Source organism: Hemicordylus capensis, chromosome 8, assembly GCF_027244095.1.
Source record: "Hemicordylus capensis ecotype Gifberg chromosome 8, rHemCap1.1.pri, whole genome shotgun sequence".
NCBI lineage: Eukaryota > Metazoa > Chordata > Lepidosauria > Squamata > Cordylidae > Hemicordylus > Hemicordylus capensis.
This window is the reverse complement of record NC_069664.1, coordinates 2,617,592-2,631,876: the sequence shown is the minus strand read 5'-3', so window position 1 is coordinate 2,631,876 and position 14,285 is coordinate 2,617,592. Positions and strand designations below refer to the sequence as shown.

The following is a 14,285-nucleotide window of genomic DNA, read 5'->3' as shown; positions in this document are numbered from 1 at the left end:
GTTTTCCTTTGGGGAGGAACCAGATGCAATTATTCTTTGTGGGGGGGCCATGTCTGAGTTTAATTACTAAAGGAAGGGCTGTGAGCCCGGATCTTTTGAGTATCTCGCAACTCCTCTGAGTGGAGGCAAATGGCAGCCGTTCCTACAAAGCAGTGGACCCACATGGGAGCAACCTAGTAAGCCCAAGGTGTCTTCAGCCAGCCCACAACACTCCCCTCCCCCTTAACAGCAGACTGCTGTTTCTTCATGCACAAACATTCACACACACCCTTGCCAGGGTTCCCTCCAAGGCATGCATGCACATATACTCATGCTCACATTTTTTTTTAGACGTCCACTCATTTAGTTTTAGACCACGCTCAGGTTGACTCAGGAAGGCCCCACTCTGCACACATGTGCACACACAGTGACTTGAGACTGCTGCCCAGAACAAAACTCATTCCGCACACAGATGGGGGAAATGCCCCTTGCCCCCTCGCCTGCGTAGGAATGTGGCATGCCCACTCTCCATTCTAATGGGCATCTCATTCAACAGCACAGAGGAGTGGCCGGCTTTCAGGAGACATTCTCCTAATTATGATCTGAGAGGAAACATTAACCAGCACTGCCTAAGGAAGGAAATGGCCCCCCCACAGCTGCAATAGTTCTGGTTTCCTTGTCTCTTGCCTTGAATTCCCTTCGGTTCCAAGTAACTGCAGTGTTCACAGGAGTGGAGGGAGGCTGGCGGTGGCCCGTGTTCAGCTGCCGCCACGGCCCCCTGGCCCCGCCCTCACGTCTGATGTCAGGCACAGGGGGCTGGCTAGCCACACCCCTCTGACTGACATCAGGTGCAGGGGGTGTGGCCTCCCTCCCGTTTGGATTGGGCAGCGCGGGCCGGAGCGGCTCTCCCTGCCTTTTAAAAGGCAATGCTGTGTGGGCCGATTTTGGTCCCAAATGATCAGTCCATCTTTATTAATACAGCCAATGGCCACATTTACATAAACTTAGAATTTTTTTATTTTTTTTAAGAACAAAGTTTTGGTCCCAAATGGGGCCACGCTGGAGTCTCTGCTGGAGTCCCAAGTGTAAGCACACACAGGGTCTTGGAACTGGGGATACTTATATCCCAGAACGTGCCATGGTGGCACATGACCATTGTCATGCTTTGCTGAATAGAAAGGCTGAATAGATGGACCTGTTCGGAATGCATTGTTTCTGATCGGTCTTTCCTGGGTGTAACGGTGGGGGGGGGTGCTTTTTGCAAGTAAGACTGCTTGTGATGAAAATCAGAGTATGCAGGTGTGTGAAAGAATATCTATGGCTCTCTAATAATCCTATCAATAGGGGGATTGAAAATAAAACTGCTAATATAATAATGCCCTTATACAAAACTATGGTGCAGCCACACCTGAAGTACTGTGTACAGTTCTGGTCACCACATTTAAAGAAGGACATTGTAGAACTGGAAAAGGTGCAGAAGAGGGCAACCAAGATGATCAGGGGCCTAGAGCACCTTTCTTATGAGGCAAGACTACAACACCTGGGGCTTTTTAGTTTAGAAAAAAAGACGACTGCAGGGAGACATGATAGGGGTCTATAAAATCATGCATGGTGTGGAGAAAGTAGACAGAGAGAAATTCTTCTCTCTCTCACATGACACTAGAACCAGGGGTCATCTCATGAAATTGATTGCCCGGAAATTTAGGGCCAACAAACGGAGGTACTTTTTCACACAACGCATAATCCACTTGTGGAATTCTCTGCCACAAGATGTGGTGACAGCCAACAACCTGGATGGCTAGAAGAGGGGTTTGGATAAGTTCATGGAGGAGAGATCTATCAATGGCTACTAGTCGGAGAGCTCTAGGCCACCTCCAGCCTCAGAGGCAGGATGCCTCTGAGTACCATTTGCAGGGGAGCAACAGCAGCAGAGAGGGCCTGCCCCTTTCAACTCCTGCCTGTGGCTTCTAGCAGCATCTGGTGGACCACTGTATGAAACAGGATGCTGGACTAGATGGGTTTCCTTGGGCCTGACCCAGCAAGGTGGTTGTTATGTTCTTATTGTGGTGCAGTTCCTGAGCATATACAAGGTACAATCTCCAAGCCTGGTGACTTCTGGGAGCTGGGTACAATAAGCATGGATGGTAACATACCATTGCTGTGTCCAGGCTGTGTGCATCCTGCCATTCTGTTGAAGCTCAAATATCTGAGAGAAGGACCCAAATTCTTGTTTTAAAAAGAGGTGGGTTGGTATTAGTATTTATACAGCAATCTAGAGAGAGAGAGAGAAAGAAGGTAGGCAATGAAGGAAGAGAAGGGAGGTGGAAACAAAGGGAAAATAATTGTAACGATCAAGCTAGAGAGCATGTGGGCAAATTCTCAGAATCCAGAAGAGTTGCAGAATTGGATTTTCAGTAGAGCCAGTACCCATCTTATCTTTTTGTTCCTTCCCCATGAGTAGCAAAACCAGAATTATGCAAGTAAGAACAATTGTGTAAGAGTTCTTAAATGGCAAAATTGACATGGGTTGCAGAACTCCATATTATTGTTGCAGAGCTTGGATTACCTTTGCTCAGGATTCTGGTTTAAAAAATTATTTTATTTTAGTGCAGATCCACATAGGCCTCAATAGAACACACATTAGTTCGTTCGCTCGCTCTCTCTTCTCCTAAGATGAGCACGTACTGGAGAGACACGATTAATGCTTCCCGTAGCCTCCCCATGCATAAAACCATCTCCCCAGTCTCAAGTTCATGTGCCTTGGAGATAACAGATCACATTCCACTCTGCCCGCCAGGCCAAGGAAATACCTATTGAGAACAGTCTCTGAAGCTTGAAAGAGACTCTATTCTTAAGTGTTGGTTTTACCTCCTGTTAGGCTGAATTAATGAACAGAACTTTAAGAGGAGAAATGCTCCTCTCCAATAGCAACATCTGATCTAAATGAGAAACAGTATGATCTTGTGCTGAAGTATTAGTGTTCTTAATGGAGGTGCATGTTTTTCAGGTATCTGACATAGCTGCTAGCTCCATAACCTCTTAGGATCCTGTCTGCTCAGTTTCTGTGCTTTCAGGGTGTGATTGTAAAAGGTGCCCAGCTCCGTTACATGAGAATTGAGAGTTCCGTGGGCAGAAAATGAATGCAACAAATTAATAGAGGAGAAAGACATCTATCCATGGCCATTAGCCATGGTAGCCAAACTGGAACCTCCATTTTCAAAGGCGGTCTACCTCTGAATATAAGTTGCTAGGAACAAACAAAATGTGAGTCTTGCTGACTTCATACCCTGCTTGTGAGCATTTTGGGAAGCAGGGTGCCAGACTGGATGAAGATTTCCTCTGATCCAGCTGCGTTGTCCTTAATAGGTACCTAGGAACCTGCCATATCCTGAGTCAGACCATTGGTCTATCTAGCTCAGTATTATCTTCTTCAGTATTAGCCCTATCCTGGAGATGCCAGGAAAGGAACTTGGAACCTAGATGCTCTTCCCAGAGCAGCTCCATCTCCTGAGGGGAATATCTTGCAGTGCTCACACATCAAGTCTCCCTTTCATATGCAACTAGGGCGGACCCTGCTTAGCTAAGGGGACAAGTCATGCTGGCTACCTCAAGACCAGCTCTCCTCTGGTCTTACTTCAGATGTAAAATACAGACAGAGTTTGAAATGGCCACACAGCCGTGTCCTGCTGTGTTTTCTAAGGCAGGGGTTCTCAAACTCGGGTCCTCAGAAGTTGCTGGACTACAGCTCCCATCACCCCCAGCCACAGTGGCCAAAGGGAGGATGAGAGCTGTAGTCCAACAACTTCTGGGGCCCCGAGTTTGAATCTGAACCCTCATACTAAGGCTGTTGAAGCCTGTTGCCCTGTGATGTTCAGTCCAACATACTGTGAGTTAAAGTTGCCCCACACCATGCAGAATCTAGCGCAGCAGATAAATGTATGGTTTCAAAGTGCTCTTGGAAGCAGGTAAGGCTGCCGTCACTAACTGGCTCTTCCTTTATTCCCCATCAGCGGAAGCTTTAACAGGGCGCCTCTTTTGTCCCTCTTTGTTTTAGGAAGAAGATGACGACGGGCTTCCCAAGAAGAAGTGGCCAACGGTGGATGCCTCCTATTATGGCGGACGTGGCGTTGGGGGGATTAAGCGGATGGAGGTAGGACGCAAGGAAAAGCTCCTTGCCGACTGGTGGCGTCTTTGCATTGGAGTCCTTGGCAAGGCTTGGCTGACCTCATTCAGTGCTACTGAAACCTGCAATGGCCGTTGTGCCTCGCTAATGAGGACTCCTGCAGCCGAGAGCTGAGCTCTGGATAGGGCAGAAAGTGTGCTTCGTGGTAAGGCCCTGCCGTGGCCAATAGCAGCCTCCATCAGCCCTAAGTGTGGCTCCCTGACCCCTTGTCTATTGGGCCTGTGTGAAGCTTCAGCCCAAGCCGAATGCACTGCATGGTCTCCCTGGCACCACGTGGAGGCGGCTGTGACCACCGGGCAGTGCTGCGCTTTCCCCAGTGCTGGTGGGGTTCAGGGGCATACCGATCATAGGGCAAGGGGGAGACAGTTGTCTGGGGCCCACTGCCTTGGGGGGCCCCCAGAGGCAAGTCACATGACTGACTCCCCCAGCCACGCACCCACCCGGGCTTCCTTCAGTTGTCTTCATCCTCCGAAATTGATGTGAGTGTTAAGACCTGGAGCTACCAGAACAGCATGTCTTTCTCTAGTACCATGAAATGACTTGCATCGTCCACAATTTACAAAACCTTTTAAAAATAATTTAGGATGATGTTCTGTTATATATATTTAAGGTTATATATATTTAAGATTTCTTTCCTTCATGAGCTGAGCTTCAGTGAGGCGGGTAGCATTTTAAAATCTTGTCTCTGAGCCCACTCTAACCTTGCTACGCCCCTGGTGGGGTTCCTTTAAAGAACACGGAGCCGTCTTGAGCCCCTGCTCAAGAGAACTCTTGGAAGATATTGGAATAAAGGGGGGGGCTGGTTCACGGCTTAGCCCCTCCCCCCGCCCTCCCCCACAAGAAAAGCAGGTCTCAGTGTGGTCAGTACCTGGATGGAAGACCCATGCTTGCCATTTTGGGGGGTGGGGCTGTAGCTCAGTGGGAGAGCATCTGCATGCAGAAGGTCCCAGGTTCAATTCCTGGCAGCATCTCCAGGGAGGGCTTGGGAGAGATTCCTGCCTGGAACCTTGGAGAAGCCGCTGCCAGTCAGTGTAGACAAGACTGAGCTAGAAGGACCCAGGGTCTGATTTGATATATGGCAGGTTCGTATGTTCCTAATTTGGGAGGAGAAACAGTCCAGGTGGTATAGGAACTGAATGCTTTTGGATGTCTCCCCACCCGCCTCCCAGGTTCGCTGGGGAGAAAAGGGATCAACAGAAGAAGGTGCTAAACTGGAGAAAGCAAAGAACGCCCGAGTCAAGATGCCAGAACAAGAGTATGAATTTCCAGAGCCCAGGAGTCTTGGAAGCAACATGCGGCGGTCCTCTTCTCCCCATAAGTGGTATTCTCCTATTAAGGTGCGTCTCTTGTCTGATTTGTTTTTCTACAGCTCCTGAAACCACCTCCCCCATTCATGCAGTGAGCTGAGCATATTACATCAATACTATACTGGTTGCACTGGGCCCAATTCAAGGGTTTATATTGTATGTTGTTATATTGGGCTTTACGTTCTAATGTATTGCTTATGGGCCCAATTCAAGGTGCTGGTTTAGATGTCATCATCTTACATTCATATCCTGCTCTTCCTCCAATGAGCCCAGAGCTGTATTCACGGTTATGTTTATCCTCACAACAGTCCTGTGAGGTAGGTTAGCTTGAGAGAGAAGTGACTGGCCCAGAGTCACCCAGTGAGTTTCGTGGCTGAACAGGGATTTGAACTCAGGTCTCCCTGGTCCTAGTCCAACACTCTAATCACTACACCCCACTGGCCAAGGCACTGCTGAGATAATTATAGCTAAAGCAAGCCCCAGCCCTAATTCAAACCATGACTGTTGTTTCTACCAGCTGAAAACTCAGGCATTCGAAGCGGCTAGAGAGAGGTTTCCACCCACTAAGGACCATTATGTCCCCAGTCACCCATCAGTTGCCAGGGAATAAGCCCACTCACAATTTTCAGGACAACCCAAATACACAACAATATGATTGGAAACATCTCCAGCTATTCTTCTGTAGCCATGCCAAAAGCCTTTTGGTGAACAGATGTTCAGGAGACTCCCTTGCCCACATATGTGGCCACTGCTGGGTAAAGTTCTTCCATGGCTGCTTCTATATCTGTACATTTCCATACGGTCCAGAAATGAAAGCTTCCCGTGTGTCAAGTGTTCCTAAGGAAACGTGTTCCTTCTTGGAAGCTCAGATCTCTGGCTTATTTGGAGGGACAGGAAGGACCTTGCCGTTGTTCAGGAAGTCCCTGAAGGAAGGAAGCAACCGTGTGTGTGTGTCTCTCCCCAAAGCTGATGCTTGCCATGCCTGTAATTTTCTTTTTGGCCTCCATGAACTCGTTCACAAAACAGCCACCACATTTGCATATTGCGTCCCTGCCCAGTTCAAATAAGAAATTGATTTTTTAGAAGTCTCTTTTGGGTTGCAAATTTAAAAAAAAAACCCTTCAGAGTCCAGGATGCCTTGGCCCTAAGACCTCATTCCACCCTTGCTCATTTGTGGCATATTTTTATCTAGGGCTGAACCGAGTTCTCTCGTGATAATTTTTGGCTCGAGATTGCAGGGAGCAGGGAGGGCTTGGAGGAGGGGAAAAGTGGGGCGAAGCAAGGCTACCCTTTTTGCCCCTGCCCAGTTTGAAGTGCAGAGCTCCTCCTGATGGCCAGGGGCTGCCCTTTTCCTGCCACCATGTGCCCCTCAGGAAGAGACTAGATCTGGCTGGCCACTGTGGGAAACCGGAAACCGGGTGAGGTGAGCCTCCGGTCTGATTCAACAAGGCAGTTTTTATGTCCTTGTGGGTTGTGGGACGAGCCGGTCCGTGTGTGCCTCAGAGCAGCTCTGCTAGCTTTCAGGCCTTTAGAAATGGCAAGCGAGTCTGTTCAGTGAGCTTTGAGGCTAACGGTATTCATGGCAATTGCAGGGGAAGCTGGACGCCCTCTGGGTTCTGCTGCGGAAGGGATACGACCGTGTTTCCGTGATGCGACCTCAGCCTGGGGACAAGGTACTGTTGCCATTCTCCCATCACGGGTTCTGCACAAAGCTTCCGAGGGGTTGGAGGAAGGTTTTCTTAGAACAGGGATAGGCAGACCTGGGTCTCCAGCTGATATTGAACTACAGCTCCCACCATCCCCAGCCAAAATGTATTGTGGCTAGGGATGATGGGAGTTGTAGTTCAACAACAGCTGGAGAGCCAGGGTTCACTAACCCTGCCTTAAACCAAGGGTTCCCAGCGGTGATTCCCCAGATGCTGGTGGACTACATCTCCCATCATCCCCAGCCCCAGTGACTGAAGGCCATTGGGACTTGTAATCCAACAACACCTGGGATGCTAGTTCGGGAACCCCTGCCTTAGACATTTTGTGTCTGGTTGGCCATTTATCGGCATGCTTTCTCAAAGAGGGAGACGGTTGCATTTGTGTAGATTTCTAAATGAAAATGCTTATCCATCACTGGGCATGGCACTTTACAAAGTATTAGAGGTCAGGTCTCTGCCCCTAGGGGCATGCAATCTACATACTGACATGAGAAATTATTGTGGCAAGGGTAAAGTGGCGAATAATGTGCTCTTGTTTTCAGTTAACCTGGCTTAGTTACAGTAATGAAAGCAAGCTGGTTTTTCTGTGATGTATAACACAATTATACTCGGTGGTACAGAAAAGCAAAGGATCTGGTGCTAACTTCTTAGCATGGGCACAGTGGGATGATTCTTCCCCTTGTCCTGGTGGTGTTGCACTGTGACGCCCTCTCCATGCTCTGGGGCAGCAGCTCCCATCAATGCTGCTGTGCCAGAATTTACGAGAAGCCTTCATGGAATGCAGTTGGCACACATGCAGCCACTCATGACCAGGAATGTGCCAAGTCAGGGGGGTGTGGGTATGTCTGTGTGCATATGCATTCAGTGGCTCAGGATCTGCCCCTTTGACAAAGTTCACCCCATTTGTGAATCCAGGAGTTTTGCCTCTTTTTGGGTCTCATCAGGTCAGTCTGGGAGCAAACAGGAGAAGCTGGTGGTATTTTTATCCATCTTATTTATGTATTATTTCTCTGTGTAAACCGCCCTGAGCCATTTTTGGAAGGGTGGTATAGAAATCGAATTATTCATCATCATCATCATCATCATCAACACAGCAATACCAGGGGATAGCAGAATAGAAGAAAAAGAAATAGAAAAAATCACAAAATAACAAAGATCTACCAATTGAAATTGAAAGGCTGTGGCAGAAAAAGACCAAAATAATCCCAGTGGTAATTGGCACCCTGGGTGCAGTCCCAAAAGACCTTGAAGAGCACCTCAACACCATAGGGGCCACAGAAATCACCATCAGCCAAGTACAAAAAGCAACATTACTGGGAACAGCCTATATTCTGTGACGAGATCTATAATAACAACAGCAACAACATTGATAATAAAATTCAGCCATCCCAGGTCCTTGGGAAGGACTCAATGTCTGGATAAAACAAACCAGTCAATAACACCTGCCTGACTGTGTAAACAAGAGATGATAATAATTTGATCCCTCCTGTGGGAGGAGCTGTGGGTGGTTGGGTGGTGCAAAGAGTCTCTCCATACCGGCTCCTAGAAGTTGTGGAGGGCTACCTGCTAGAGTTGTTCCCCGCAGATTAGGGACATCACATCTGCACTGTAAAGGTCCAGTCTCATTTGGCATGGATTTGGGTGGATGAGTGGGGATGTGCAAATAGCTCTTAAGGTACACTCAGGGGTTAAGCAGGCCTTCCATGCAGAATTCACCTCCCATGGAGAAGAGCAGCTGCTTTCCTGGCTTGCTTCTGACCTCGAGGTGCCATATGGGAAGTTTCTTTGTTCCTTTAAATTTCCTTACATTGCAGAGCTCGTAATGATCCCCGTGTGGCAATGACATAACTGGGAGGGTGATGTAATAGAGACATGCTCAGGCGGCAGCAATGCCGTAATGGTGGAGGCAGAACCAAAGTGTTTGTGATATGCCTCGGTTAACACGTCTTCCATAAAAGAAGAAAGAAAGCCAGGCAGATTTTCCTTCTCTCCCCACCCTCTGGCTGGAGACAGATTTTATTTTCTTTAGGAGTTGAAAATCATTGAGATAGAACCATCACCGTCCTTGGTGTATGTACAGATTTCTTCTCCCCAGCTGCTGCCTCTGGTTTTGCAGGGTTTTGAAACTCTAAGGTCATGCACACAACAATTTTTGCTGGCGGGGAGGCAGGCATTGAGGGAGCACGTTGCGTTGAGGGATCTTCCCTCAGCCAGGTGCTCTTGCCGCCCGGCTCAGTATATGCTCAGGTTGCGTGCAACCCGAGCATAAACATGACCCCAGCGCCACTGTCTCCCCACCCCCCTGTCCTTCAGTCGCACTTCTTACAATTAGGAGATGTATGTTCGGTTTTCAGCTGTGCCCAGAACCTGAAGTTATGGGAAGAGAGCTGGTCTTGTAGTAGCAGGCATGACTTGTCCCCTTAAGCTAAGCAGGATCCGCCCTGGTTGCATACGAAAGTGAGACTAGAAGTGTGAGCACTGTAAGACATTCCCCTTAGAGGATGGAGCTGCTCTGGGAAGAGCATCTCAGGTTCCAAGTCCCCTCCCTGGCAGCATCTCCAAGATAGGGCTGAGAGAGATACCTGCCTGCAACCTTGGAGAAGCCGCTGCCAGTCTGTGTAGACAATACTGAGCTAGATAGACCAATGGTCTGACTTGGTATATGGCAGCTTCCTATGATTCCTATGATCCCATCCTATGACACCCAAAAGATGTCCTCCTTGCAAGCAACACTGAAGGGAAATCTGGTGCAAAGAGCATTTCGAATCCATGGGGGAGACAGGGTGGAAACAACACCCACAAATCCTACCACTTACTCCATCTCCCAGAAACCTAGACACAAATAATTCCAGAGGCTGCATTAATCATATTTTCTAAAGACACCAAGAAGAGAATTCCCCACTGAGAGTTATAAAAGAAAACCCCCCAGCTGAGGAACCTTCAAAGAGAAACCTGTGAGAGCTTCAAAAGTGCCACAAAAATGCTTTCTCTTGACCAAGTGACGCACCAACGTTGCTCCTGCCTGACATGAAATTTCCATCAATGTAAACATAACATACAGCAAGAGTCCCTGGGGAGGGAAGGAGGCATTAGGCGGTCTGGAGGCTTCTGCCTGAAAAGCATAGATCAAATTTCTTTCTCAAAAATCATAATTCTTCAGTTGCCAAAAAATTCCCCTCTAGGAGCAGGCAGAGATAGTGATGCGCTCAGCTCAAATAACATCGCTTCCCAATGTAACAAACACAGACAACGGTGTGTCGTTACAAGATAGTGCAAGTGGCTCAGAGAGAGCTGTGTTCATGGTTGTTCCCTGGCAGAGATCCAGGTTTGATAAAACTCCGTCAACAAAGCCATTTTGTCATTGGGACACAGATGTGCTCTCCTTGCGATGTGACACAAGAAGGAGCCCTCCTGGGTCCGGCCCAGTGTGCCCTCTAACAGGGATTCCCAGATGTTGCGGACTACAACTCCCAGCATCCCCAAGCAAAGCCATTGCAGCTGGGTGTTCTGGGAGTTGTAGTCCACAACGTCTGGGAATCCCTGTTAGAGGGAACACTGGTCAGGCCTGGCACCCAAAAGGCAGAAGAGTAGGAGTCAGGAAAGCATTTTTGGGGGCAGTGGGGTGTGTGCCCCAGCCAAGGAGATTCCACTCCAGGCAGGGATACCTGGGTGCTTTCCAGATTACACGCTGTTCAGCAGTATAATGCTTCGGCTTCTCAGGATTGTTTTGAAAACATATATAGCTTGCACAACCCTCCTACAATGGGAAAACACAGTAGTTGTTGTTTTTTTGGTGCAATACTGGTGCAATACTTGCAGCATTGTAGGTCTAAAATGCAAGGATAAAATCCGAAAGGCGGCGTCGGAAAGGTGAACGGCCCCTTGCTGACAGCGCAGGGACTGTGATGTCGAAACACAGGCAGCACGGAAGCACGCTTAATGGACATGTAGTGACACTGTTGTAGTGTGTAACCTTGAAAGCGTCCTGGAGAAGGACCTCCCGTGATAAGCCTCACTGCATGGGCAGGTTCAGGTGGGAGGCTTTTGCCTTTGTGTTTCAGGGCCGCTTCCTCTGTTCCGCTTCAGTGTTGCAGGCAGTCCCAGCTAGACCTTAACAATTCAGTCAAGGCAACATCTAGCAGTGGGGTCCGTGCAGAGGAAAGAGGGTCTGGTGGTACCTGCAAGTGATTAATTCTCTGGCTTGGAGTGCTGATTGGATGGCCTGGGGGTCTCCCCCCACCCCCACCCTTTTTTAAGCTGCAAAATTGTTTTCTGATCCTGTTTATTTTCTACACACTCATGAGGCAGGTATTGGGTCCTGTTGCTACCAACAACTCAAAGGGAGCTTTGGGTAATTAAAGGAGCTGGCTTGAAGCACTGATGATAATTCTTCTAAAACAGTGCAGAGCTCTGGGCCAGCTACCGGAGGGGTCTTGTCTGTACAGTGCCTCAAGGTCAGAGCTTCCCAAGCTTGGCTCTGCAGAAGTTCTTAGACTATGACTACTACTCCCATCATCCCCTGTCACAGTGACCAAAGGCTATTTGTAGTCCAACAATACCTGGGGGCCCAGGTTGGGAATCCCCCTGACCTAGGACAGGAGAAAACGTAGGGACACAGGAAGCTGCCATATACCAAGTCAGACCATTGGTCCATCTAGCTCAGAATTGACTACAGTACAGACTGGTAGTCTGTTGCCAGTCTCCAAGGTTGCAGGCAGGAGTTTCTCCCAGTCCTATCTGGAGATGCCAGGGAGAGAATCTGGAGCTTTCTGCATGCAAGCATGTAGGTGCTCTTCCGAGCAGCCCCATCCTCTTAAGGGGAACATCTTGCAGTGCTCACACATATAGCCTTCCATTCAAATATAAACCAGGGCAGACCCTGCTTAGCAAAGGGGATGATTCATGCCTGCTAGCCCAAAACCAGCTCTCCTCCGCCTCACCATCCATACATCTTCTGCCCTTGGCTGGCCCTCACTCCAGCCTCTGGATGGGCTCTGAGCCCTTCCTTCTCCTGGACATTCTGCCAGAAGTGGGCTTGTTCTCTCAAAGATATCCTAGAACAGGGCTGCTCAACTTTGGCCCTCCTGCAGATGTTGGCCTACAACTCCCATAATCCCTGGCTATTGGTCATTATGACTGGGGATTATGGGAGCTGTAGTCCAAAAACAGCTGCGGGGCCAAAGTTGAGCAGGCCTGTCCTAGAATGACGTGCTCCAGAGAGGACACCATGTTAGTCTGTTGCTGCAAACACAATGAGACCTCTTGTGGTATTTTCAAGACTGATAATTGATTTTGGTAGAAGCTCTCATAGACTAGAGTTAATTGCACTGGATGCATGAAGTGTTCTCCTTAGTCGACATGGGTATCAGGGGGGAGAAGTGTTAGACTGTGGGCCCAAATTGCAGTGGGGGAATGACCAGCTACGCTATGCAACATATTGTGCCTTCTCATCATGTGCATTCCTTCACATGCATATGCTTACTGGGCAAAGAGGCACCTTTTTAAAGTGGGGGTTATTGGGATAAGGACGAGATGTCTACAGTACCTTGTAGACATCTTGACATAATAAGGCCATTTTCCTTGACATAGCAAGGCCATTCACACAGTCGGGAACTGAGTAGGATACGTGTGCTCCCCAGATTTGGGAGCTGTGAGCAATCCCAATTTTCAGTTGTGTGGGATCAAATAACTAGGTGGGATGACCCCCATGGGGGGTCGTGGAGGAGGATTCCTCAGATGAAGACTCAGAGCAGGGGGGACAGGTTGAGACTCCACTTGACTTAGCAGAGCCAGCACTGACAGGCTTGCAGGCTCCTCTGCCTCCTTCCCGTTCTCCTCCTGATAAAGCCCCTGAGGTGCTTGAAGTTGAGGTACCTGAGCCAGATCCCCGGCAGCAAGGTTTGGCCAGAGTACAGGCTCAAAGGGAGGAACACCGCAGGTGCAGGAGGGAGGAGTTGGGTAGGCCAGCTTTCCCTACCACCTTGGTCAAGTGCTGGGTATGAAAGCTCCTGCTTCCACACGATCGCTTCTCCCTCCTCCTACCTAGTAGCTTGCTTCCATGCAAGCAAAAACTGGGAGCTGCTCACAGCTCCCAACCCAGGGGAAGACACTTGTCCTACCCTGTTCTCGATTGTGTGAACAGCCTCAGTGTCTTTTCCAGTGGCTGGTGGTGGGAAGTCATCTGTGCTGAGGAAACTTCCCTGTGTTTCTGATTAGATTGCAAGCTCCTTTGGGAACAGGGGAAACCACCTCATTCCTTTTGTTATGTCAACCAAAAGTGTCAACAACGTTTTGTTGTTGAAAAGCAGTATATGGAGTCAACAAATGAATATAGGCTAGAGCCAAGATGTATCTATCATTGACCTACACAGGTTTATGTTCTAGACATGGTTGGAGCTGAGTCCTGAAGAATCTTCTCAGACAATTCATAGGTTGTAGGTTTTGTTTTTTTTAAAAAAAGATTTTATAAGACACCTCTCAAGGCCAAAAATAGAGACCGTGGTTTTCCAGGGGCAGGTACCAGTGAAAAGAGGACTGGGAAATTGAGATGTTTTGATCTCGTACTCTCAGCACAACCCTCTGCTCCCTGGGAGATACAGATGACTCCCAGAAACGGCTTATCACAGGGGTTCTCTAGCCCGGGTCCCCAGGTGTTTGGACCAGTGTTCCCTTTAACAGGGATTCCCAGATGTTATAGACTACAACTCCCAGAATCCCCAGCTGCAATAGCTTTTGATTGGGGATTCTGGGAGTTGTAGTTCCTAATAGCTGGGGATCTCTGTTAGAGAGAACACTGGGACTACTACAACTCCTATCATCTTCGGCCATTGTGACAGGGATGATGGGAGTTGTAGTCCCACCTCTGGAGATCCAAGTTTGAGAACCCTGACTTAGCAAGTTTAGGACAAGGTGGAGACTGCTGAAGCAGACAGAAGTGGGGAAAAGCGTCGCTGGGGTACCTTTTGGTTAAAAAAAAGAAATCTTGAGTGGTACTTGTGGCTTCGTTGGTTGCAGCCGTTCGTTGGTCAGCTGCTGCTGCTTTTGTTGAATTACACTGTTGATTGCAGGGTGAGGGGCGAAACCCCTTTCCTAAGTTCATTCTGAGGAACT

The 14,285-nt window shown here is 48.7% G+C and overlaps 1 protein-coding gene across 2 annotated transcripts in view; it reads left to right on the top strand.

Moving 5' to 3' along the window:
* Window positions 1-14,285, top strand: part of ANTXR1 (ANTXR cell adhesion molecule 1) — a 158,098-nt gene that overhangs the window by 124,581 nt on the left and 19,232 nt on the right. For both annotated transcript variants that reach the window (XM_053270047.1, XM_053270045.1), the window contains exons 15-17: window positions 4,034-4,129; window positions 5,332-5,499; window positions 7,062-7,142. In XM_053270047.1, coding sequence (XP_053126022.1) covers window positions 4,034-4,129; window positions 5,332-5,499; window positions 7,062-7,142 — 345 coding nt within the window. The remainder of the gene's footprint in view (window positions 1-4,033; window positions 4,130-5,331; window positions 5,500-7,061; window positions 7,143-14,285) is intronic.